A 25,969-nucleotide genomic window follows, 5' to 3' on the forward strand; every position below is an offset into this window, starting at 1 on the left:
TGTAGCTCGACTGTTTATTGCCACGGAATGCTGGGAGCCTTGAATTATACGAGATGAATGTTTACCTTGTGCTTTGCTAGCGGGTCGGACACACGAATATGAGACATTTGCTGTTGTCCATCAAGGCATGCAAAGATTGCAGCTTGTTGATGATCATGAGTCAGATAGTGACAAAGAGCTGGACTCAGATTTGTCGTCAACTCACTGAAGATATTTTCCTTCACTGTTTGCTTCCAGACTTCTCTTTATTACTAAGACAATGACACCTACCTAGGTAGCGCAGTTGAGACTTTCCAGCGAAACTAAGTAGCACTTTCCATGTTCCTACTTGGTAGATCTATATCTTCTACTATAAACCTATCTATATCACTCATCTTGCTACATCTTAGTATACTCTTCATGTTTTGAGTTCAAATTGACCCTTGCTCAATGACCTCTTCATCTATCAAGACATTCCAGATGTCGACTCCCCACACGGCACAGAGAGAGGGGCAGTCCGGCCATCTCCCAAGGTCGCACATCTGGCACGCCTCGTACTCCACATATACCATCATTTTTTATATAAGGTTGCAACTTCATCTGCGCACATGAAACTCATCACCTCCAAGGTTGTTTTACAACTACCTCATTCTCTATTTATTCCTTCTTTTCTAACTATGGCTTCATTTCAGAATCAGCCTGGCCTAACAAGTGGGCTTCACTACTAAACACTCTCAACCTATTTTCAGGCAGATGATTCGCCAAGAAAGATGAAACCTTCTCTTAACCTCTGAAGCCGGACATCAGGTAAGTCTTTTAACTTGATGAAGCTTGTCAGATCACCTTTTTTATATCTTGTCACGTTCCAATTCACAAGAACTCTGCTGATAATCTGAAAGAAAGAGAACATGTTCCGCGATTGAAACAAAGCAGCCCTAGGAAGCTGAAGAAAGTAACATGTCTGGTTAATGCTTTGCGTGAAAGACCTCATGACAGAGCAGGAAAACAGGGTATGATATGTTCTTCCTTTCCTTTTACTTTTACACTTGATGTCATAGCTAAATTTGAGATATTAGGAACTAAGTCCTAGTCTCTATCTTCCTTCAAGGGGGAACCATGAACAAAATGATTCAGCTTGGTAACCTATCAAACCTCTAGTTAATCATGAACTTGAGCGTCTCTGATAGACCTGAGACTCGACACACGATAGGTGGTAAAAGCTTTTCCAAATCACCCAAGAGATTCTGCACCATTTCCGAACCCTGGAGTATGTCGAAATAACAAAGATACCTACCAAGGCCTCGCCAGTGGTTTCCCTGGCATGAAAGAAAAGGTAATTGAAGCAGATGCTTGGAGCTACCCTTTGAACATCAGGGAATGCTTGATTTTTTGACTTCATCAAAGACACACTCTCGTTTATACACAAATAGAGCCCAACAAACCTGAACGTACCCCAAACTCACGAACAACACTAACCCCATCTGCAACCTGGACTGGAACAATCACCAGCCTCGCAGTCTGCCGCCTGACAATGCCCGACTCACGGGCGAACAAGTTTATTTGATCGCGAAGTCAGTCTCCCAACAAGAGCGTTACAACCGGTGGCCGGATGTCTTCAACAAGGCTGGAGATCTCAAAGTTGCCCGGGAACCTCAACCGGGCTTACCCACCAATTAAGACAGCTTCTACCAACTTGACGTGTCACATCGTAAATTCAAGCATGCAGTGGTGCTGCGTGGAAAAAATCGTGAGGACTGCAGCTTGGTTGAACCCGTTGTGTATGTCCTACTGATTGAGGGCTGTCATTGACTTCTCGGTCTTCTACATTCTGGATACTGGGAATCGCAAAAATGGGGGACAAGTCCAAGCTCTTTGCTTATGCAAAGAACAGAGAGGAGAAAGACCGATTGATCTTTTAACTGGAGGCAGACCTGCATACCGAAGTGCCTGAACACATGGAAACGTTGTCTAGATGTCAAGAGATTGGACAACTTCAAGCTGGGGCCGAAATGGATAATCAAGAAGTATTTATCAACGACAGGTGGCATCCGGAGGATCTTTATTGAGAAATTTATTCTGGGATTGAATAACGCCACAGATGCCAAAGCTGCTGAGAACTATCGACTCTCAAGTGATTTACGAGAACAAGGGCCAATACTTTGGACTTATTGGAACCTAGGATATGGAAAAAAGGAGATGGAGAAATGTCAGCAAATGGCTGTTCCTGGAATTTGGTCAAAAGGAACTTTCGCCTCCTTTCGCAAGGGGGAGACTGTTATCCACCCTGAGAATGGCCGTCACCAGACATATAATCAAGTCACAGAAGATCAATCTCGTGTCGTCGTGCGACTCCGAGTCGTTCTGCCAATCCTGTAGCCGACCAGCAGCTTCAAAATGTCCACCTTACACATCAAACGACTCATTCTGTACGGCCCGTGGCATACTGGCGTTTTTGTTCCCTTGATCTCTTCACTGGAGTTTTGCGTGACCTGTCTCGACCTTAGGACAAAGATCCTGCAGAACACTGCAATCTGGATAGTTCATGATTAAGAACAAGGTATTTAATTCAAACTTGAACCATAGATCACAATCCATGTCACATATCTTATTGGATGAAGCTAATCTCCAGCTCTCATATTTAGTGGATTCTGTGTTCAAGCAGTAGACATGGCTTTCTACTGGAAGAACAGACCATAATACAAGTGTGGAAGGGTATGGATGCTATTCGAAAACTAGAAGACGACATCGACATGTGTTTCTTCTGCTGCTGTGAGGGCATTCTCCAGGGTGTTCTGCATCGTCCTTGAAACCCAGCATCAGGAACGCTCATGAACTCTTTAATATCCAAGGGACAGGCTAATGAGAATACTGTGTGCGAGATGTATATGGTCCATCATTTACACCTTTCAGCATGATGATGTTACAGTTACAGATGCCCTCATTCCTGGAGGTATCACAACTTGCCAGAGAGAGGTGAATTGAGAGATGTGGTTATAATGGATGCTGCTTTCTCAAACCTCCTTGGCCATCACCATACGCCAGTCGGAATGTGTGGGATAGCTTTAAGATCCATCCAAACTCACCTATGAAAGATCGCAGATCCATATACTCTGCCTATCTTAGCACATGTGCATCCTGCTGCGTCAGATGATTCGAGAGCGTGCAGGTTTTCAAGCACAACCTACGCTCCGGGTTCAAACAATTTCTCATACCCGAAAGAAATCAGTCGATGATTCTCAATTACGGCGGTACAAACGCTGAGACGGTGACACGACATGTTCCCCGTCTCTGATTTTTTTTTCTAAGTCAAAGTGCCGTGGATTGAGGCTATAACGGCGGTTGAAAGGATTCCCAAAGCATCACCACTGTGTATACCCTGATTTCAAGGTTGCCGGAATTTTGATATGTCTAGAGAGATGTGGCCTAGATGGAAGTCCGAAGTGACCCAGCTTAGGCTAGAGAAAATACTTGTGTCTTCAATTCCTTCTTTCAACCCCAAAATGACTCAAGAAAAGAAAGGCACGAGCACTAATAGACATTAAGACAATGCTTTTTTTCAGCTGGGTTGTCCTCACCTACAGGAATCAAAATGACATCATCAAATGAGAACTACAGGCAGAAGCAGACCTGTGGTAGTCCTGGAAGTGGGTATGGCCGAGATCAAACTTGACGAAGACGCGAAAATGTGGGTTGATCCCACAAGAGGACAACAACATTGCGATTACAATCAAAGACATGGTCGGACAGACCGCTTATCAAAATCGATAAGTTGGAGTCAGATAAAAATCACAAATAGACCATGTCACCCAGGCATTAAACTCGCAGGAGGTGAAGGGACTTGCTCGCAAGTACCTTCAGATGACATTCATTCCCATTGAACCTGCCATTCCTATTTACCCTGCTCTTCCAGGGCCACGACCTCATGGGCATGAACCATGATGCTCTGGTCGATGCTCGGCAAACGGCAATTTTACAAAGGCTCTTCTTGGACCTTTGCGAGGTTCCAGAGAAAAGAGTTCTTTTCAAAGGGACGTTGCCTTACGGGGAGTGCCTATTACTGGGAGGTTCTGTACCGATTTTTTCGCACCATCAGAGTCAAAGGATGACACATCCGACTATAAATGATCTCTCCTGGATCACAATCGAAGTATGATCTCCCTAATTCAAGTTAAGGATATCGAAAAATGGATTTTTTTTAATTTGAACAAATAGTATAGTATATTGTGTAACAAAGGGTATAGAGCCGATCCCTCCATCATGGAGGTCCACCGACTAGGTATCATAACATATAAGTCTGTACAACATATTCAAGACATCTAAGTTCCAGATAGATCTTGTCCGTGCATGACAGGTGGCGTGTCGCTGATAAGCCTGCATCACCATATCAGATGTGCATGGTGATCAACACGGAATCCGAGGGCCGGGCGCTGGGATCCGCAAGGGTTGAGGATAGAGACCCTCGTGACGAAACTTCTGTAGGCGGATGTGGAGAGAGATAAGGTGACCGTTGATTGAGGAATATCACATACAAACATATCTCATAAGCCGTGAATCGTTAAAAAAGAAAATCGGAATCTCATAAACACACTCTCCGCTTAGCCAGGATCCTGTGGCTTCTCGGATAAACGAGACGAGTGTCGCTGATATTTAACAAAAGGGTTGGTGAAATCGATAAGGTGGACCGCATGCCTCTCGGTCCAGGAATTTGAGGTATCGGACGTGTTGGTTGGCGGGGAGTGCTCGAACATGGCGATGGAGATATCATCAGCATCCATCCAGTCTGGTGCGCGGTGGCTCTGTCTTGGGGCAGCGTGGGTGACATCGGAGGTAACACGAGTAGCGTCGACGAAGTCGGGCAAGTCTTGAGGACCGGAGAAGGATTCGGGCTTCCAGACGTGGTTGTGGACGAGATTGACGAGTTTACCCAGGACGGCAAACTCGAGTTTCAGTTTGATGCTGTAGACGGCGCCCTTGAGCATGGTCTCCATGATATAGTAGTTCATGTATTCGGCGACTAGTAGGCCCAGGTCGAGGATGATGATAATCATGTTAATGATCAGGAGCTGCCACTGGATCTTGCGTTTCGTACGGTCTGGATCGAGTCGGAGCATGCGCACTGTCTCCCAGATGTAAAGACCCGAAATGATGAATTCTTGGAGACAGAATCCAGTCATCTGGATCTTTTCCATGATGTTATAGCCGTTCACGTACCGGTCAGCATGTGGCTGGGCTATATTTGTACCATAAGTCAAGACGGTGGTTGGGATGTGTAGAATGACGGCGTCGACCAGAATCATTATTAAAACGCGCCGTAGGATTCGCCGATTATCAAGGACCAAGTGCAGACGAGAGTATAGAACGATAGATTGGCCTGTAACCATACACCACCAGCCGATGGTGAGCAAGGTCACCGAAAGGCCGGCAGAGGTCAAGTTGAAGAACTTCAACAAAAAGCCCAATGAGTAAGGTACCAGACCGATAGACGACGATATCAGTAAGCTCCAGAAGTATAGACCGTGATACTGCGAAAATGTAACGAAGACGAGGGTGACCAGTTCGAATGCATTATACCAGGTAACACCAGCGAGCGTGGCGATGGTGATTTGCATTCCTAGCGAAGTACCGGTGTAGCCGCCGGTGATTCCATTGCCGGCGGCAGTAATATTCGCCATAGCTGAACCAGCTTATGGGGGACGGCGCATTCTGAAAAAGATGGTGTGAAGAAAAGAGGAGATTAGGTGCAAGACTGGCGTTGATATGGACGTTGCGGGGCTTGTCGATCGTGGCTTTGAGTAATAAAGAAAGAGAAAAGTGGAACCGATCGATTTTAGCAGAAAAGAAAACGCCCATAAAGCAAAAAAAGCAAAAAAGCGAAAAGAGATGAGGTCCCAGTACTAAAAAACACAAAGAGCTCGGAATCGGGGGTGGACCGGGGGGGCTTAATCCCTGCGCCAACCTGGGGCTAAGGCCTCGTATTTGTTATACTTCACATTGGAGTCCTCATATTTTAGAATGTTATATTTAGATAACTATGTGTTCGAAGTCAAGTTCTATCAGTCTAGTAAATCCCCGTATACTCCAGTAATTCAAATAAATTCAAATATCAAGACAGCAAAGCACACCTGGGCACAGTGCATAACTTGAAATTATAGAGCGACTTCATACCAAGTATTTCATACTCAAATACCGGTATTTTCGCCCCATATAACCTGAACCACTCAACTCGACTCAAACTTGGAAGGATTCCGGGGTGGAGCGCCTCATCCATCCAGGGCTGGCAGGATTTATTGAAAACTCGGGGAAATTCCTCACTTAAAACCTACGTAGGTGGACTCCCTAAGGTTCAAACATCCTGAAAGTAGGGAATTTACGGAATTTAATAGATCACGAAAACCTGGAACTCCTAAACGGAAAACCTGGGGGAGAAACCGGAGAAACTGGAGAAAGCTGGAGAAGGCAGTCTGCCCCACCTCAACGGGGAGTAGCCGGCGTATCCAGATTGTGCGACAGGGATTCCCTGCATTTGATTCTCATTCGATGCTTTGGAGAGCCGCTGGATCCTGTGTGCGGAGTATACACTACCCCCAGAACTACGCGTCAACTCCACGGGATACGGACCGCATTGGCCGTAAGAGCATCCCATATTGGAGCACGGTCCTAGCCTATAAACATTGATCGTGTGCACCTTGATATCCCTATATTGATACTTGTGTACTCAACTTGAACTTGTCCATTTTAACCGTAAAAGGGAACTAGGAAGAGGTCCTCATGTACCCTGTACAAGGCAACCAGGTACGGTGTAGGTACACCCTGGAAGTAAACGTGTTCCTATAAGAGTGGCAGAAGTGCAGATCACATATAATTTTACCCGGGCGATATTAACATTGAGTCATGTATTAAGATCATTACCATTATCAGTCAAGGTTAATTAGATATATTTGGCCACGCGCGTTCCATTAACCATTACCCCGGACTCCTAGACTCCCAGAAAAACACGGAGAAACTCATACCGCTCTGTAATGTTCATACTTCATCTGCATCATGCATGGATTCTCGATCCGCAGGCTAGAGCCTTAGCGATCGAGGTCGGGGATGAAAGCCTTCCATAAACCAAATCCCCCAGCCTCCCTCAATACCGACAGGAAGTTTCCGAAATGAGAGGAATACAGAGTAAAAATCCATGGATCATCAAAGTCTGACACCAGGGCAACATACGCCCTGGCGGCTCGTGGACCGTCTTTCTCCGAAACGCACTGACTTTCCCATCGAGGTGATCGTCTCCGTGATTGTCACGATTGTCACCGCTCCACGTTCAAGCTCGGAAAATCTCCGAATATTTCATCACTGAAAATATCATGAACCTGGGAAAATAACGCCCGAGTCTGAAACTCGGCCGGATGCCCTTGGGCCCTGAATTCTGTGTTACTCGGCATTGGTGATCATAGACACGGCCACTGCAATCATCGTGGCCCCCAATTTCTTTGTTCTCGGCAATAACCCATGACAAAGAAACCCCCGCTTGAAACGGCGAAAACATCATAATGATATCAAGCATTCGATCAAAGAACTCAGCCCGTGCCTGTTTCTATTTCGGTCCAGATGCCATGTAAAAAGAATCGCGCGATATGATGTATCCATCGGCATGGATACCATCTTTGGCTAGCTGTATAGCTACGGTAGCAGTGCGGCGACCTACTGCGCCGTATTCGACATAGTGTCAAGATCTGAAAAATCGCCCGTAAATGCATATACTGTAGTCGTATTCGTAAAGGACTCCTGAAAGTCAGCCTGGCAATGATACATGACTGAGATAGTCACGTAGGGCCTCCTGCAGGTACTTCGTAGAGCAGTTACAGTGTCTGTGTGGACTCTGCGCCCTCCCGATCGACACTTCCACCCGTTGCAGCAACTACACGGTCCACTTCGCCGCGGCATTCGGGCATCGCACTTCTCATTTCACGCGCGAGCACATCTCGGAACCCCGCGAAGGCCTCCCGCTTTCCCTTCAAGTCTTGGTTTCCGCGCTGAACAAGCTCGACGAATTCACGGGTGTAGATGTCTGGGTTACGGGCTGCGTCCACGTAGTCGATAATCTCAGGAGGGAGTTGGATGCTGGAGAGAGGAGGATTTGAAGGGTCGTGGGTTGCTGATTGGGTATTGGGCGCCTGGGTTGAGGTCTCTTGGGTGTGATTGGAGAGGCTGGATAATGCCAGGGTGAGGTTTTTACTGCGAGGGTGATTAGTTTGTAAACTTTTTCTCAAGAGCGTATGAAATCTCACATTTTGCGAACTAGTTCTTGCTGTGTCTCAGGACCTAGGTAGCCGTGGACAGCGGATTGGATCTCGAAGAGGTGTTGGATCACATCTTTGAGCTCGTCTGTGGTCGCAATTAGCGCTAGTCTTGAGGTTTCATGATAACAAGAATCGTACTATCGACTGTCTGTAATGTCACTGGAGCCATGATGTAGGAATATTCGGTTTCTGGTGAACTCGGTGCGAGCAATGAAGTTTCACGGTGGAGAGTGAGAGTGATAAAGAAGGCGGTGTACCTATTCAGATGAAGCCTGATAAGATGGGGTTTCCACACATGCAAACTCCAAGCCAAGAGTGAACAGTAGACCCCAATTCTACAGTTACTATGTATATTCATTCAGGTAAAATAAGACAAGTAAGATTCTAAATTTTTAAAAATTGATTCATCACTTCATGGACGGATTATGTGCCACTGGCACCTGAGCAACCTTGGATCACCACGTCCTTATATAGCGTCGTGAGATACAAACCTTCGATTCATATACAAAACAGGTCTTACTTGAAGCTTGAGGATAGAATCTTGGAAAGATGTGAATCATGTTTATTCACTCCAGTCAACATAGACCGAAAGATCTGCAAAGAAGAGCTAAACATCCGGTCTTCAATATGTAATTCTATATGCACACCACCTGTAGGGGAACCATACATTCTCAAGACCCAACACAAGCCCATCAAGGGCTCAAGCACGCTAAAAACCACAAAGCACATCATCTATCGACATATCTTTACACTTCGCGGGTCCGCAACTTCGGATACTTAGCAATCTCAATCTCTGTCTCCATTTCCATCCCAGACAGGCTGGGGAATCGTCGGCTGAAATTAGCCTCCCAATCTTCACCTGATGGGCTAAGTGGTGTTTGCTGGGAGGAAACGCTACGCCCCTGGCTAGCGCTTGTGCTTGGCCGCGATGTGTCCTGTGTACCCACACGGAGGCTCTTCGGCTTAGGGGGGCGCAGTTGGCGCAGCTGGTCGTGAGGGAACAGGACGCGCGGAGGAGCTCGCAGATTGCGGAAGCCCTGCTGGGGCGCTGGCTCCCTCCCTCCTATCTGGTGGAGCTACAACGACAGGAGCCTCACGGCTGCCGTAGATAGGACCTGGAGTTCGGGAGATAGGCAATGGACTCGTAGCAGAGGGCTGCACAAGATCCTGCTTTGCCTGCAAAGCAGTGGTGTCCGTGTACTTGCCATAGCCAGTTGCAGTCTTGGGCACAGCCGGTTTTTGCGTTTCGCCAAGCAAGGTTTGCACTCTGTTCAGAATCGCTTTGGACCGAGATCCGTCATTACCAGCTCTTCCACTGCCATCTTCTGCGACTCGACGGCGATATTCAGCCGCGGCATTCGCTACTCGTTTCTCCTCCTGGGAGAGACGGCGGCGCTCGAGTTCACGACGCATCTCGGGTGAAATATCATCGCGCTCGAGATCATCCAATGGATCATCGTGGTAAGGCGAAAAGCCTTCGCTCGGTGAATCCAGGCTCTCTGAGCTAATCGTTTGCGGCTGGGGGAGATTCTCTTCAACTGGAGTCCCGGGTTTATCCTGATTGCCGCCTTCGAAGCGACGGAACGCATCACCGAATCGGCCAGCGAACAGGTTTTTACCTCCCGAAAAGGATAGCGTAGACAAGCTGCCACGTTTGCTGTGCTTGGCCCCGGTACTGGAGCGTTTCTCCCGCTTGCGATTGCTCTCTTCCTCCTCTTTAGCCCGAAGATAGTCCATATCAGAAGAGATATTTGCCTGATCGTAGTCACGGTCCAGTTCAGTCCGAACAGAGCGGAGTGGTGCACCACCTTCATAACGCGAGAGATCCAGAGATGACCGTGATGGCTCAAAGTCATGGGGACGGCTTGACGACTGAACCGACACAGGACGAGCTTTACCAATCGCAGATCTCGATCTTGCGGCAGGCTTCTGCACATCTAATGTTGAAGGTCGTCGTAACGCCTCCATGGAGGGCCGTGCCGAATTAGAGTGATAGGAGAGTCGGTCAGATGACAATCGAGGACTAGCTTCGGGTCTCAGACTCGAAGAAGGAGGGGATGGGGCCTTCTTCTCTTCCTCTTGTATCCATGGCTGACTTGTAGGTCGCTGTTCATCCGAGACCGGGAATCGATAGATTGGACGACTAGACAGCTTCGGGTCGGGCAAACGAGGTGTCTGAGCTGGAGAGGTCATCGTCCCCGTTGAGACCATTGCAGGCCGCTGAGGAGTTGGCTGGTACAATGGAGTCGATTGGCGATTGGTGACTTCCTGGGTGGGTGTCCTGATGGGCGATGCCTGGGACCGCCGATTAGACGCTGTCACCGGCCGTTCAGGAGAGGCCCGCCTAGCAAAAGCATCATCTGCCAGGGCATTGGTAAGTCTCTGCGAGAGATCTTCTTCCACTGAAGCAGGCTCTTCGGGAGTTGGCTCAAAATCAAACTTATCGCCTTTTTCATGCAAAATGTCAAATTGCTCCAAGGAGGGGAACCGGTTCGACATGTCCTCCGCGATCTTCTTGTTCCGGGAACCCGCATCCAAGGTTGCGAACGGGTCGGATTCGCCGCGATACGGCGAAGGGCTCGCTTTAGCAGAGTCATACTGGGAGGACTGTGGCTTTCCTGGACGTCCCCGTCGCATCGGCGCAATCTCGGGGATGATCTGCGTCTCTTGCATAGGAGGTGAGAACTTTGCGCCAACCGCGGGGGGGCTCTACCGGGGTTGGAGGTAGTTCCTGGTTTTTTTCGTGCCTCGGACGTAGTTCGATTGGAGTAGATCTAGAGAGGTCAGTTAGGTACGTAATAGTCGCCTTCGATCATTCAACACGTACATCTCGAATGGGAACTTCCTTCCCTTGCATCTTGCATATTTCCTGCACAACTTGGTATATATTCGGGCGCTTCTGAGGCAGTTCCCTCAGCATAGAGGCTATGGCCGTTAGTTCCAGAGCTTCAGATCGGATGTTCGAGGGTTGTCGAAGTATCTAACTCACCAATGAACAGCTTCAAGCGGTCCGAGAATTGCGGGTAGGCGGGGTATTTGAAGCTGGCGTTGAGAATCGCCATCTGTCCAACTTCTTCAAACGGGGTGGTATAGTAACATAATTTGTACAAAAACACACCTAGAGCCCAAATGTCACTCTTCTCATCAATAGGCTGTTTCCGGTAGACATCAATCATCTCTGGGCTTCGGTATTGAAGTGTTGTGTGTCGCTGTACATCATCCTCGATTAATCGACCCTCCGCGGCAGACGTAGCTGCTGGACGCGGGGGGGGCAGTTGATCCAAAGTCGCACAGTTTATAGCAGGACGAGCCTGCCGTCCGGGAAATTAACACGTTCTCTACCTTAAGATCACGGTGTAGTAGTGGAGGCTTCAAGTAGTGCATACAGGCTACACCCTCGGCCACGTCTGAGAAGATCTTGATGATCTCCGGCTCTGTTAATCGGTTCTGCAGGCGGGTGTTCATAAAGTCAATCAGACCGCCACCCCCGCAGTACTCCATGAGCAAGAAAACCTCGTAACCACCACCACGCAGCTGGGAGGCATGCGAATCAATGTATTTAACGATGTGGCGGTGGCCCTTCAGCTTCTTCATGGTCTCCACCTCGGTGCGCATGCTCGCCAGCGCCGACTTATCGGGGACAGCGACGCGCTTCAGGACCGCGGTCTCGGAGCCATGAATTGGCTGGGGCAATCGCACGACGTAAACATGAGCAAAGCCTCCCTCCGAGAGATACTTGTCCACCACAACGCGGTGCTCGCCCACCTGGACCTTGGTCCCGGGAAGGAATGTCCCTGCGGGAGCTGTAGCGGCGGCGACAGGATTATAGGCGGCGAATTGGCGAGATGGTGCAGCTTGACCCTGGAGGGACTGAGTGGAGGATTGAAAGGCGGACATGGTGTTTTGGGGGGAGAGTTGCCCTTCAAGGGCAGGAGGGATGATGGGGATCGGGTGGGACTATCGATGCGGCATAGGAGAAGGGGAGGAAGACCGACGCCTGGGGCCAAAGAGGGCAGTGGAGAAGAGGAAATGAGGTAGTGCCTGACCACCACGAGCAAGCGAGGCAAAAAGAGTTTCTAGACCAAGCACAGAGCCTCCAACGTTGGAAACGAGATGCAGAGAGAGAATGAAGGATGGGGATTACGATCCAATCACCGGGCGCGGGTCACGTTGTGGTTCCTGTTTCCTTTGCGTTGAACCTGTATGTAGTAGTAAACGTCAAGGTTCTCCATTTTTATTACTTCGACTTGGTTTATATTTTGATATTTTAGAAATTTTGATTTCTCTTAATACTCTTCCTTTCCATATATATATATATTCAACTTTTGCCTGACCTTGTTCAGGCGTGACTCGAGTTGAACTCAACACTGAGTTGGCTTGATCAGGGTCCCGCACCGCCTGCCCCGATCATGGGACATTCCGTCGCTCTACACTTGGCAAGAGTATGACGAACTTGAGAATCTTGAAAACGTGGCGGCCTACTGTCTCTTTTCTTGTCAACTTAGGGCCTATCACCATGAAGCATGTTTCGCTATTTACGATAGTCTCTGCCTATTCCCCATCTCCCATTCTGGATATCTGCTCCGACCGCGGGTTGACTCCGAGTCGAGCGTCATGATGGACCCACTATGTGCATTATTGTGCCTCAACCGCTTGACCGCAAAGTCGACACGGTTTCCTCCAGTGATGCCTAGTGATCTTCGCCCCCACGAGCTGGGGTTTCTCAACACCCCAAACATTGTCGTGTTGGAAGGAGACCATGAACCCTGGATACGAAATTCCCACATTTCCAATATGGGTTGTGAATGGATGAAGTCTGTAAAGATCATATGAGTCTGACCCATCTATCAAGTTCATACTCGGTAAGATCTCAATAGATCTCCAGGATTTAATGGGGAAATGCATACGGAGTGCACTATGGAGTACTAGCGGCATACGAAATCGATAGTATGCCTGAGGCTGCAAGATAAGGTAAGCGGCGATAAGCTATACCTAATTAGGAAGGATCACAACAAACAGGTTGCTGGGGTCATTACAGAGTATACATCCAGTATGTAAATACAGAAAATGGAAAGAGATAAAGATCAGAAGAGTCTGAAAAAGGTTAAGTTTAAGTAAAAGTACATTGACACAATCTAAGAAGCCAACAAAGAAGACAATGCAATCATTTGAGCAGATAAAGAATTAAGCAAGGTGTAGATCACATCGGTATCCCTACTGTGACACTGGCATCTAACTCGGTCCACTCAACGGCGGTCTTACCCTCGCGTGGTCAACGAGGAATTCAACATGGCTGAATATTTGAAATCGATCCATAAGATCGAATTATCTTAGAATTCCCTTGATTAGACTCGAGTGTGACATCGGATCCGATGCGCCCTTGTTTTTCTGTGTGTGATGGCCACGTCTGCCCTGCATGGAGCCGCCGATCGTTAGCGGCTCCCACTTTCTCCTAAACAAACCGATCCCCCGTAGCAACGCTCCCGGATCCTCTTCATCTCACGGTCCCCTATACCCTTTTCCTTTCTCGGTTGCCTTTCCCCGGTCCGTGAACTTGTGTTTTTTGTGGTGATCATATTATACATATCTTTTTTTTCCATCCTATACCACCCCTCCCATCTGATTCGGCTTCTCACGCACTGAGTGGCCTAGGGCCTCAGTGCATATATTCTATTTCGACGAACATGACCTGGCGATCAACTCGTTTCTGCGCTACGAACGTCTCCCGCTAGACCCGCCAGGTTACTCGAATTCGATTTCACGAGATACACATATACCACGAAGAATTGAGAGTTTTTTGACGACAAAATATAAACACCAAACAGTACAGTGTACATTTGGAATACGATCTACTGCTTACGACCTACGACTTTAACTACATATCACATTATTCATCATGGATGATGGTCCGCCGCCGCCTCCACCTCCTCATGGTGAGAATCCTCATACCACCGAAGGCGAATATCGCAAGTCTTCCGATCTGCCACCTGGGAACTACGATATTTTCGTAATACCACCGCATTCCTCCGGCGCCGGCTTCCTCTACTTACCTTCCTTGCAAACAAATCGCAACAGCTTTCTCGCGGGCGTCGCAAGCACACTAGTAGTAGTCATGATCTGGTCTCTCATTTCTCCGGCACTGAAGACATGGTATATTGCGGCTGTCTCCTCCAATGGCAGTGGCAATAGTACAATGGCAATGATAGTGGTGGCGCTTGGGGTTGGTATTGCTGGATGGGCTGCTGGTTTATCGCAATCGAAGGCAGAGAGTTTCTTCGGCGGCAGTGGTAATGGAGGAAATCGCTTTGGTGGTGGTTTCTCTGGAGGCCGAGGATCGAACGCCAATGGCCAGTCCAATGCCAATTTTGGTAATGGACAACAAAACCATAGTGGTGGGCCGGGACAACAGCAGTACAACGGAGGATCAGGACAACAACGACAGCAGTATGGAGGAGGACAACATTCGGGCAATCAGTATGCTGGCAATCAAAATAAGGGCCAAGCCGAGTCTGATTCAAAAGCAGATAACGCCGAGAAAGAAAAGGAGAAAGAACGGGAGCGGGAGAAGGAGAAGGAGAGGGAGCGAGAGAGGGAACGGGAGAGAGAGCGAGAACGGGAGAAAGAACGACAGAGACAACGGGAGAGGGAGGAGAATGAACGGCGAGAAAAAGAAAAGGAGAAAGAAAGAGAGCGAGAACGGGAACGAGAAAAGGAACGGCAAAGAGAGAGGGAAAGGGAAAGAGAAAGACAGAGAGAGATGGAAAAGGAGAAGGAAAGAGAACGAGAACGAGAGAGAGTTAAAGCCGAAGAAAAGAAAAAGCAAGAGGCCGCTGAAAAAGAGCGTCAACGTGAACGGGACGAGGCCAAGCGCAAAGAAGATTTGCGCAAAAAGATGGAGGAATTTAAGCGCAAACGAGAGGCAGAGGCCAAAGAGAAGCAAAGGCAAGCGGAGCGAGAAGCCATGGAGAAGGAATTAAAGGAGCGTCGTGAGCAGCTTGAGCGAGAAATGGCTGCTGCTAAAGCCACGGCAGAAAAAGAAGCTCGCGAGCGCTTGGAAAAAGAGGTTGCAGAGGCCAAAGCCGAAGCTGAGAGATTTGCTGCTGAAGCCAAAGCCGCGACTGAGCGAATTGAAAAAGAGGCTAAGGATAAGGCTGCCAAAGAAGCCGCCGAGAAAGAAGCGGCTGCAAAAGCCGCAGCGCAGAAGGAGGCCATGGCCAAGTTTGCTGCTCTCAAAGAGGCTGCCGCGAAACGATATGCGGAGAAAAAGGCCCAGGATGCTAAAGAGAAAGCAGCCAGCGAGGCTAAGCCTCCTGCCCCTGCTGCGAGTGCTACAGCTGCGCCTCGGACACCTTCGCCCCAAAAACAAAAACCACCATATTCCACGACCAGGACGACCGTCGACGAAGATGATGCATATTCCTTTCGACCCTACGACCGCCCCCGGCGTCCTTATGGCGGTGCTTCCGGATCCTCCTACTCCGAGTCATCATATACACCCTCTCAGTCAACGTCTCGCACAACACCTCCTCCATCTCAGCGCAGCTCATATTCCACCAAGGATCCTGACAAGATCGTGATCCAGGGAGTCTACCAATTCACTAATGCCTTCATGAAGACTCCAGTTGCCCAGCTGGTCTCGGGCCAAGGCATGGTGACCGACGGCCTCGTGCTTCGCATTACTACCGAAGGTCTCTTCGTTGATGACGACTTGCGAGGAGTTGGTCAGCGCGAGTGGGACGTGAAGGCCTGGACTCTGAAGCTGACTGAGGTCTGGTGTCCGCAGATGGGCGCCCCAGCCGCTAAGCCGGGCTCCAGCAACCCCTTCTCGTTCCGTCGTGGCGGTGCTCACTCAGTGCCCACCAGCGAAGAGTCCGATGCCTTTCTTATCAATTTACTCAAAGTCTGCAAGAACACTTGTCGTCTCGCATCTCCAACTGCATGCTTTGCTCGAAGTGCCAATGCCAGTGGTATTAACGGCGGCGGCGTGCGTGCTGCCCCTCAGTCTGAGTTCCGTGGTCTCCATGTCCTTCGTGCGAGCATCCGCGATCAGGAGGGTAAGCGCTATGTCTTTGTGCTACAGGATACTGAGGCCTGGAAGGTGGCTATTGGTCTGCAACGTCTTCGCGCTGGTGCCCTTGTCCGCAATTTGGGTGTAACCCATTTGCCAGTAACCGATTGCAAGAGCGTTCTCGGTGGACTTGGTTACATTCAAGTTTGAACATAAGAATAGATCTAGGTCTATTCTATTATTTGCTTTGACTCCCCTCATTCGATTGATATACAATTGGGTACTCTCTACGACTGAGGGGCATGCATGTTTGGATTATGTTTTCCCTATATTTTGATGATTATGTTTTTATATTTCATGTTTCTTAATCCTTGTTTTGCGCACCCATCCCTGCACTGTCATTTCTCATTAGCGGCGGAGTTTGCTGCATACTCTTCTCTGGTACATTCATTCGCTTTTGGCTCTCCCCTCCACACATTTTTGAGATTCCCCCCTATCATATTGTTTGCGTTTTTGTTTTTATTCCTACCATCTAGTACAGTTGACGAGCATGTGGATGACCGAGGTGATTGGGGACGTACATAGCACAGAACATTATCAAGTGAATCAGCGATGTCGCTCTTACATACAAACACCTCTACATGGATTTCTCTACTAGTATCACCTGGGCAGTATATTATGACTCCTAGTCAGTGTATCCGTACTAAGAACCTTGGAAGCTTTAAGCTTCAAATTCAAATGTTCATCCGCCTATATTATTAGTACCAGATGAAGTGTGGTGGCATCATGATAGTACTAAGTACAGTGCCTTCGGTCCTTCCAAGATTATCACTACCGTGGACGAATGGTCAACAGTAATCGGCTCTGGAGTTGAGTCTTCAAGAGGCCTACTATGTAGTAACCTTGAATAGGATGTCATAAGTCCTAGGGGCGGTGTGCTACATAGACTGTCAGATTCGCATTAAAATAGTACTCCAGGCTATTTTATTCGATTCGCTAGTAGAAATATTTACTTTCTATTTTACTTTCTATTTTCCCAAACTTGTTTGTTTACGGAGTACTCCGTACACGGTCGTCATTTAGGATGTGGCTTTCCTTCGGTCATGTGGGTTAGGCCAACAAACAGGCGCTGATTTTAGGAGTCTGCGCCTGCACCTGGGTATTTGCCAACCACAAGAACGATTCGAAGATTCGAACAGGAATTCACTCCAGATGACTCTCGCCGAACTAGAGGTTCTTATCTATACTCTAAATCACATAATACCAGTCAAGTACAATGCGACTGCTTAACGCCAAAACTTTCGAGTTGGAAGAGTATATGGACAGTCAGATCCTGAATATGCCATCCTGTCTCATACCTGGACTACCAACGAGGTATCCTTCCAGGAAATGCAAGGACTGAGCTCCAAAGAAAGAGATGCGCTGGCTTCTGACTCGGGAATTGAAGAAATAGCTGCTCAAACGACTCCGAATACGGGCTATGCCAAGATCAAGTACACTTGTCACCGAGCTATCCGGGAAGGAATCGAATATGTGTGGGTGGACACATGTTGTATCGATAAGACAAGCAGCGCAGAACTGTCTGAGGCGATCAACTCGATGATGAGATGGTATGAGAACTCGGAGATTTGTTATGTCTATCTGGCAGATGTACCTTCAGGGGTAAATCTGGAAACAAAGGATTCTGCTTTTGCAAAGAGTCGATGGTTCACTCGTGGATGGACGCTTCAAGAGCTGCTGGCGCCAAGGCGACTGGCGTTCCTCGCTTCAGACTGGTCATATATCTCCTCACTGGAGAAAGTATCCATACTCATTGGCAATATCACTGGTATCCCTCTGTCGCTCCTGGGGCCAAGAAGGAGTAAATTCAGCATTACCAGGCGAATGAGCTGGGCATCTCGGCGCATAACGAGTCGAAGAGAAGATACGGCTTACTGCCTCATCGGGATATTTGGGGTAAATATGCCACTTCTTTATGGTGAAGGAAATGAGGCGTTCCTCCGTTTGCAGGAAGAAATCATCAAGCATTCAGATGACCTGTCTATCTTTGCCTGGAATGATGACTTTAGTAACAAATCCTTCAACTCCTTCTTACATGGGGACTTTAGCGACAAATCTGTCAACTCTTCCTTACATTCACCTCCACGAACCAAATACTTCGACTTCACTGATAGATATTCGACGATAGGATTTCTCGCCAGCTTCCCCTGTGACTTTGCTGATGGAGGAGATTTTGTTTCCTTTTCTGTCAGCGAATCAAATCCTTCCTTTTCTATCACCAACAAAGGCCTGAGTATGAAGGTTCCCCTCTTTAGGGGAGAGTGGAATGTCGGATTTGTTCTCCTTGAATGCCAGACCAGCAGAGATCTGACTCAATTACTCGCAGTCCCCGTCAGGTGTATAAAAGAGAACATATATGCCCGGCTCGGAGCGCCAATACATGTGACCGAACTGATTCTTGGTTGGAATGGCCCACGACACAGCTGTACTTGCTCACTGCCAACTCTATCAGGGAGACTCGGCGTGCCAATCTTTGGGATTTTTATGTCATTCATAACATTCAATCCGGTCTTCGCGTTACCGGACTCGTCTCTCCCTACTTGCACGACCAAGGCCACTCCGGACCAGCAGTGACCAATAAAATGGTTTTGATGAAAGGGAACGTCGCAAACGAGACTAGGCCTTGGCAGTCAAATGCCCTGATCTGGTTCGAAGAGGAAGGCGAAAATTCCCCCTCTTTTGTGCTTTGTTTCACACTATATTATAATGGTGATAAGTCTAGCGCGCTACAATGAACGGGTTTCACAACATAATGTCGGTTAATACATCTCCAGATCGAGGCTAGTGAGATGGATAGGGCGATTAATGATGCTTTACAACTGTGGGTAGAGCAACTTGCAGAGTTGTCCAACATTAGTGAAGGAAATGAAGTATCATGGCGAGTCGAAACCATTCCGGTGGTTTTCTTCGGCGAAAATTTCGAGTTTCACATTCAGCTAACTCCTCTTGTTTCCTCGAAAAATCACACCACTAAACCAAAAAGAGAGCCACCCACTTGTTTACGCGATTCGGTTCGTTCACTTTTAGTGCCTGGTGCACGCGAGCGGCTGTTAAGATCCAAGGTGGATCGTGTCTTGTGAAGCTTTCTTCGTTCCCTTCGGTTTCTGCGGTTTCTGCCCTGGTATCTCACCTTTATAGTTGATCTGGCTATAAAAAGTGCCTATACACTCCCGATGCGATCTTGGGAGAGCTCTACGCCCGTGGTATGTTTTTTGCTAGGCTATTTGGCATTTCAAGAACTAGTGGCGTCCAGGGCGCTTTTCCCTTGGTGGATGTGCTATATCTGGCAGAAGCTATCTTCGAAAAATTCTATGTTCAGTCTTGTGACATTATATGTGTACGGCAGGCTTTCTACATGAGTCTATTTTTCGCGATCTCCTTGATTGAGTTGGAGACTCTGCCTCTTAGAGAATCATGAAAATTATCTGAAGCACATGTGCATGTTGGTCAAATGAGATAATCATGAAATCCAAAAGATCTCAATTCATTCCATGGTTTAGAAAAGTCCCAAACAATGTAAATTAAAGCAAAACGCCACGAATGATATTTAGCATATCCAGTGATCAATAAATAATCAAACATGGAAGTATGCACTGCGCTCATTTATTCATTCCCATCCAGCACTCATATACACTCAAAGCTCGTAGCGTAAAATCAAGTTTAAAATGGGGGGAAAAGGTGAAGAAAAAAAATGTAAATAAAAAATCAGGACAAGGAAGAACAAGGGGAGAAACAAAGCTGAAACATGTGTCTATCGTTGGGAATCATTTTGCTTTGTGTGCTGAAGCGTGAATTGGTGACATGAATATAGTGGATGTGTCCACGTCTTCTTGTTAATACCAGGGATAGGGTGACGTTGTCTTCTCCTGTAAAATCGAATGGTTGGTTTGATATGGAGATATCCGTGGAACTGAATTGGCACTTTGGATATGCCCTCCAGGAACCATATTAAGAACAAAATGCGGAAAGGAGTAAAAATTGTTTCCAATCCAACATTTCAAATCATCTCGAATATGGCTCAACTAGAGAACACGACAATCGGGACTACCCCTGGCTTGAAGTTGAGGGGGTGGGCGTATAGGTAGGAGGAAAGGGTTCATGATGGTAGACTCAAGAGGTCGTTTAGAAGGGGAAGCCTCCAGGGAAGCCACCGGCGCCACCGCGAGACTGGCCTCCGAAGGAGTGACCGCCGGCAGAGGCAAAGCCACCACCACCTCCTCCGTTCATCATGTTGAAGAGGATGTTAGGGTCAATGTTGATATGGCTGCCGTTCATGCCGCCCATACCACCCATACCGCCCATGCCTCCCATTCCACCCATGCCGCCGAAGCCACCACCACCGAAGCCACCGCCACCGAACATGTCAGAGGGGTCCATCAAGTCATCACCGTTATCGTAGGCAGCGCGCTTCCTGTAGGCAAATTTGTTAGTGAACTGGGCCATGGCAGTAAAATCATGTGAAAGACGAAACTTACTGAGAGTCCATGAGAGTCTCATACGCCTCACCAATCTCCTTGAACTTCTCATCACCTTGCTCACCATCACGGTTCTTGTCAGGGTGGTACTGGATGGCCAACTTGCGGTAGGCCTTCTTGATCTCAATTTCGCTGGCATCCTTGCCGACTCCTAAGATCTTGTAGTAATCCTTGCGCTGGGCCTTCTTCAATTCAAACTCAGCACGGCGGATGTCCTCCTGGATACCCTTCTCGGAGGGGTTCTTCTCGGCAACGCTCTTGTAGTCACGAGAAGCCTCTTCCCACTTATCAGCACCACCGTAGGCCTTAGCACGAACCTTCAGAGCCTTCAGGTAGTCGGGATCCAAACGCAAGGCCTCAGTGCAGTCCTGAATAGCGGAATCATATTCCTTCAGGTTAATATAAGCCTGGGCACGGTTTTGCAAGATCTTCGAGTTCATATCCTTGTTGTTAGGATCAACCTCCAAAGCCTGACCCCAGAGATCAATAGCACGGCGATAATCCTTAGCCTTGAAGGCGGTATTACCCTCCTCCTTTGTGCGGCTAAGCTTCTGCACAATACGCAGAAGCTTAATAGCCTGCTTCATATCCGGGTCCAGCCCAAGACACATCTTCAGCAGCTTCAGAGCCTGCTCGGTCTCACCGGAGGCATAGTAAGCGCGCGCACGAATCATCATCGCATCAGGATCCTGGCTATTCTCACGCAGCATGCTGATCGCAAGATCCTGAGCCTTGCCTAGCGAGTTGCTGTTGTTCATCTTCAACTGCGACTCGGCTGTCAGCAGGGTCCACTTGCGAGGCTCCTTCACGCCCAGTCCGAGACCCTGACGAGCCTGGTCCAAGCAGAAACCAGCCATGGAACCACCGCGGTCCTCGGCCAAACTCTCCTCGGCTTGACGGACAAACTTCAGCATCTTCTCGGCAGGGGCCCGGTCGGTCGCGGTCGCGGCTGGCTGAACTCGGGACAGGACATCGAGGGCCTCGGCGGGGCGACCCAAGCTTGTCAGGATCTTGGCCCATCGGTGCATGATCTTCGCATTGCCCGCATCGAGTTCGTTGGCTCGCTCAATATCCTCGAGGGCGTTAATGTATTGTCTGGCAGACATGTGTGCGGCCGCCCTGTTGGACAGGTAGGCGGAGGAATTAGGATTAATTTCGATGGCTGCATGGAGGGAAAAATTGAAAATTTAGTACAGGAGACATTTTTGAAGACTGAAAAATTGTGGATGGAAGTGGGAACAAAGAGTGAACGATCGGAGAGGTCGAGATGAAACGTGTCTTAAAATTTGTTTGAGAGCGAAGGGGTGAAACCGTACCCTTGTTATATTCTTCAATGGCACGAGCATAGTTGCCATCTTTGAAAAATTTGTTACCAGCCAGCTTGAACGAGTCAGCCTCACCAGCATCGGAGTTAGAACGATGCGGAGGAGGAGTAGGACTACGCTCTTGACCGTTCACAGCATTCTTCTGTTCCTGAGGATCGATATCCATGGAGCTCCGTTGGTCATCTCGAGCCGCCATTGCGGACAGACGGCGATGTAGTTCGTCTGGGGGAAGATTAAGCGGATGAGAATCCTGGTCTTTCGAAGACCGGGTACCGAATTTAAAAGGAGGGAGAGTCGGGTTGGAAGAAGTCCGACTGTGAGAGAATCGATTCTTGGTGGGAGATTTGGAAGAAGATTTGGTGGGAGACTTGGAGGGGGATTTGGAGGGGGAAGATTTAGCGGAAGATTTGGCGGGACGAGATTTAGAAGGTGATTTGGACAAAGACGGTCGAGGAGATGAACCGGCACTTGGGGGGTTGGATGGATTGGAAGTAGTTGACTCTTTCTCCTTATCCTTGTCCTTTTTGAAGATATGGGCGAGTTGGACCATGGGGAACAACGCCTCCTCAGTGGATTTTTTTTTTCTTTGGATCGAAGGACGACGAAGGCGGTAGAAGCACAAAGCAACCAGTCAGTAACACCGAATCGGACGGGTTCAACCACGGTTCAACTCTGATCTTCTATAAGGAACTTTGTTCTTTACAGATTTTCATAGATCATTCGGTGTCATTGTCATTCCTGAAGTCTCAGGGGAAAGATTTCAATGTCAATGTTGACTGGGGATGATCTGTTAAGGTAATCAGGTCTCGGGAAGGGGAGAGAAGGAATAAGAAGAGATGTATGGAGGGAGGGGAAGAAAAAGGAAAAAAAAAAGTACAATGTTTTTTTTCTCCTCTTATATCACACGTCTTCGTTTTCTTCTATTGAATTACTACTGGTGGACTCCCATGTATTTATTCCAGAGGCTGGAAATGCTTTGCTGGTCTGTGTTAGCGCGCGAGAGAACTGGGGACATGGAGTCACTAAATCTTCCCGCAGGATGACGCTGCAAGTCCAGATGACTGAAAGATAAAAAGAAAAACTTGAAGAGAGAGGGAAAAAATACGATTCGAGAAGTTTCTACATATTCAAAATGATAAATGAAACCAGCCTCTCCAATTTTATATCACACCCTAGCTTATATATGGGACACGCGCCCAAATACCAACGGGGCTATTAACCAGCGGTGGAGAGAATATGTGGATCCTATATGCAGTTTGCTGTGATGGTAATGGGCAACAAACCAAACACTTGGGCCAGGTTGCGTCTTTTCCCCTTTTTCCCACCCCTCATTGATGAATGACACACATAAATGAGAGGGGAATATGCATCCCAAAAATGGAGGGGAACCCTGGTCTTCTTCATAAGAGATTCCAATAAGATTGTGATCATTGTAGATTCAATTCCATGTCATATATCATGCATGGCAAGAACGCGTGGTCATTGGACCGGCCCCATGGGACAGAGGGGTAAACAAAAATGAGAAAAGAAAAAGCAAAAAAATGAAATAGGAAATAAAGAGGAAAAAAAATAGTAAACAAGATCATCCCCGAGAAACCCGGTTGAGGTCCGGTGGAGAGAGAAAAGATGGGGTATCAAATTGGTGCCTCATCACCCAGGCATATATCCGTTTGTATTATGATTGTTGACATGCTCCAATGAGCTAACTCGGTTCAATATGAAAGGTTGTCATCGAAATCCAGTCGTTTTGAGTCCAGCACGTTTGCTGGTATCATATCATCATGTATTTCATCATTGCCCTCGATCTGCACGGGCTACACTCCCAAAATGGTGGGACAGAAAAAAATAAAAAATAAAAATAAAAACTAGCAGGAACCAATTTTATTTTGGTGGCGTCCTCAACTAGCCGACACATTTGGCGAAAGAGGTGAGACAGGACTCCATTCGGATAATGGACCATCCTGTAGTCGCATAAAACAGGTGGAACTGAACGCGTGACTATCGTATGATGGTGGTGCCTCACCGCGGGCACTATCGATATGAACACGTACAGTATCGCTGGTGACCGGAAGCCGTTGTTGGTGGAACCATCCATCTGGAATCGCAGTGAAAGCAGTTGATATCGAGGATCGACTTGGACTTCGGAGAGTTGGCAGAGAAGTTCGTGATGGCCAGCGGCACGGGACTTCCCATAAACCTTCTTCTTCTAACCACATGATTGGATCTGTGTGAGATCGTCTCGGTGAAGGAGCGGTTAGGGTATGCCAGTTGGAACGGTCGGTCGGACAGAGCCCTCGCTGAAATACTCCTGTACCAGGATCATCTCTTCAGTAGGGCTGACTCGGCCTCGTCGAGCGGGAGCGCGTTTGAGATTGCTAGTATTTTGGGGAACAACTTCCTCACTGGAACTCTGAGTCTTATCAGGGGGAGGGACGGGCTTCCTTCGCAGTTGTCGCGAAGTCGAGGGATCTGCAGAGGCTGGTCGTGGCGGAAGAGGCTTCGAAAGTATATAATAATGTGCCTCGGATTGTGGGGTTGGTTTCTCTTGGTGAATACGAGGGAGCGTGGGATCTGGGGTAAAGGTCATCCAGTCGGATATGCGAGGACCATCCAACGATGAGTAATCCACCAGTATTGGAGTTGATGAAACATGAGCTGACTTTTGATCCAGTATAGGCGGACCATCGAGAGAGGAGAGATCCATCGGGGGAGTAGAGCGGGATCTCCTATACCCTGGATGACATCGCAGAAGAAGAGCGCAGAGGGGCATCATGGAGTTCCGCCGGGCACTATAAAAACAAGTGCCCGGGCTAGATACACTCAAGTGCTTGACTCGGATTCAAGAACCAAATACCAAGAACCTTGGAACCGTGGAAGAGATTTACGCTATTGATGAGCGTAAATAGTGGAGATGGATGAAAAGCTCCTATCGGAAAATCAAACGTCCAAGCGTGAGGTTAAATCTTGAAACCAACGACGGCAGACCGAGATATATCACATGTGCGGGATGAAACACAAATACTGGTCTCCGGAGTTACCTGGGCAGCCTTCTCGTTTCATAAGACGGAGTATACCCTATATATATCGTGTGGGAACCGAGTTTAGTTGACTTTGCTAGGCCTCCCGGGGCCGATCCTTGGTGTACGGTCAAAATCCTCCAGAAGAGGTGGGCCCTTGGGGCCTTATGAACCCCCCATCCTCTAACACTATTAACTGTGTTGAGCATGGTGGATGGAGACGGTGAATTCTTTGTTCGGATCGCGTAAAATCCACCGCCACTATATTGGGCAACATCATGATGTTGAAGTGCCCCGAACCGAGGGGAGATTTTTACTTCCCGCTTCAACTTACACAAAAGATCAAAGTTGACCTATAGCGCACAAGCCATGGTGCCGGAAATTGCCAGTGCTCATATGCCCCCCCTCTTTCACTACTTTGAATGCTTTGAGGGCATTGTGAACATAAAGATCGCGTGCCTATTCTTAGACCAAGTATTTGAATCCTTGTGTTAGTTTAGATCCCACTTGATTCCACTTGAAGCTACTGTGAAAAATTCCTTGATGTTTCCACTAAATAGCGCAAAGGAAGTATCCATCTTATGAATTTGAGATGGTTCAGATGGGGCCAGGATCTAGGAACAGTGGAGGAACAGGGGCCCAATGCACCACTACCATTCTTTGAGGATGTCATTCTTCCCAAAGTGGTATCCAAGACCGGGATAAACGTTGTGGTTTCTTCAGATATTGCGGGTATTGTTGTAGAGTAATCTTCTGAAGAATTAGAGGCGTCGTACTTCGTATCAGCAAGTACGAAGAAGATCACACACTGTTC

General features: G+C 48.0%; 7 protein-coding genes across 7 annotated transcripts; 1 reads left to right on the forward strand and 6 right to left on the reverse strand.

Moving 5' to 3' along the window:
- Positions 1-4,574: 4,574 nt before the first annotated feature.
- Positions 4,575-5,651, reverse strand: N7483_010867 (uncharacterized protein; the record flags this gene model as incomplete). The annotated part of the gene is made up of 1 exon (XM_057094294.1): positions 4,575-5,651. The coding sequence occupies one exon, from the start codon at positions 5,649-5,651 to the stop codon at positions 4,575-4,577; it is 1,077 nt and encodes a 358-aa protein (XP_056940265.1).
- A 2,178-nt stretch (positions 5,652-7,829) lies between these two features.
- nut2 (mediator complex subunit NUT2) lies at positions 7,830-8,439 on the reverse strand (the record flags this gene model as incomplete). The annotated part of the gene is made up of 3 exons (XM_057094295.1): positions 7,830-8,205; positions 8,259-8,373; positions 8,409-8,439. The coding sequence occupies 3 exons, from the start codon at positions 8,437-8,439 to the stop codon at positions 7,830-7,832; spliced, it is 522 nt and encodes a 173-aa protein (XP_056940266.1).
- A 794-nt stretch (positions 8,440-9,233) lies between these two features.
- N7483_010869 (putative serine/threonine protein kinase) lies at positions 9,234-12,167 on the reverse strand (the record flags this gene model as incomplete). Its single annotated transcript, XM_057094296.1, has 4 exons — positions 9,234-10,979; positions 11,098-11,195; positions 11,260-11,581; positions 11,664-12,167. 4 exons carry the CDS (start codon positions 12,165-12,167, stop codon positions 9,234-9,236), a joined length of 2,670 nt encoding a protein of 889 aa, XP_056940267.1.
- Positions 12,168-14,166: 1,999 nt separating this feature from the next.
- Positions 14,167-16,488, forward strand: N7483_010870 (uncharacterized protein; the record flags this gene model as incomplete). The annotated part of the gene is made up of 1 exon (XM_057094297.1): positions 14,167-16,488. The coding sequence occupies one exon, from the start codon at positions 14,167-14,169 to the stop codon at positions 16,486-16,488; it is 2,322 nt and encodes a 773-aa protein (XP_056940268.1).
- Positions 16,489-20,460: 3,972 nt separating this feature from the next.
- Positions 20,461-22,688, reverse strand: N7483_010871 (DnaJ and TPR domain protein; the record flags this gene model as incomplete). Its single annotated transcript, XM_057094298.1, has 3 exons — positions 20,461-20,749; positions 20,814-21,975; positions 22,130-22,688. 3 exons carry the CDS (start codon positions 22,686-22,688, stop codon positions 20,461-20,463), a joined length of 2,010 nt encoding a protein of 669 aa, XP_056940269.1.
- A 1,348-nt stretch (positions 22,689-24,036) lies between these two features.
- Positions 24,037-24,354, reverse strand: N7483_010872 (uncharacterized protein; the record flags this gene model as incomplete). Its single annotated transcript, XM_057094299.1, has 1 exon — positions 24,037-24,354. The coding sequence occupies one exon, from the start codon at positions 24,352-24,354 to the stop codon at positions 24,037-24,039; it is 318 nt and encodes a 105-aa protein (XP_056940270.1).
- A 38-nt stretch (positions 24,355-24,392) lies between these two features.
- Positions 24,393-24,842, reverse strand: N7483_010873 (uncharacterized protein; the record flags this gene model as incomplete). The annotated part of the gene is made up of 1 exon (XM_057094300.1): positions 24,393-24,842. One exon carries the CDS (start codon positions 24,840-24,842, stop codon positions 24,393-24,395), a length of 450 nt encoding a protein of 149 aa, XP_056940271.1.
- Positions 24,843-25,969: the final 1,127 nt, after the last annotated feature.

This window comes from Penicillium malachiteum, assembly GCF_028827825.1.
Source record: "Penicillium malachiteum strain IBT 17515 chromosome Unknown utg000005l:1.0-9002435.0:326005.0-9005861.0, whole genome shotgun sequence".
Classification (NCBI taxonomy): domain Eukaryota; kingdom Fungi; phylum Ascomycota; class Eurotiomycetes; order Eurotiales; family Aspergillaceae; genus Penicillium; species Penicillium malachiteum.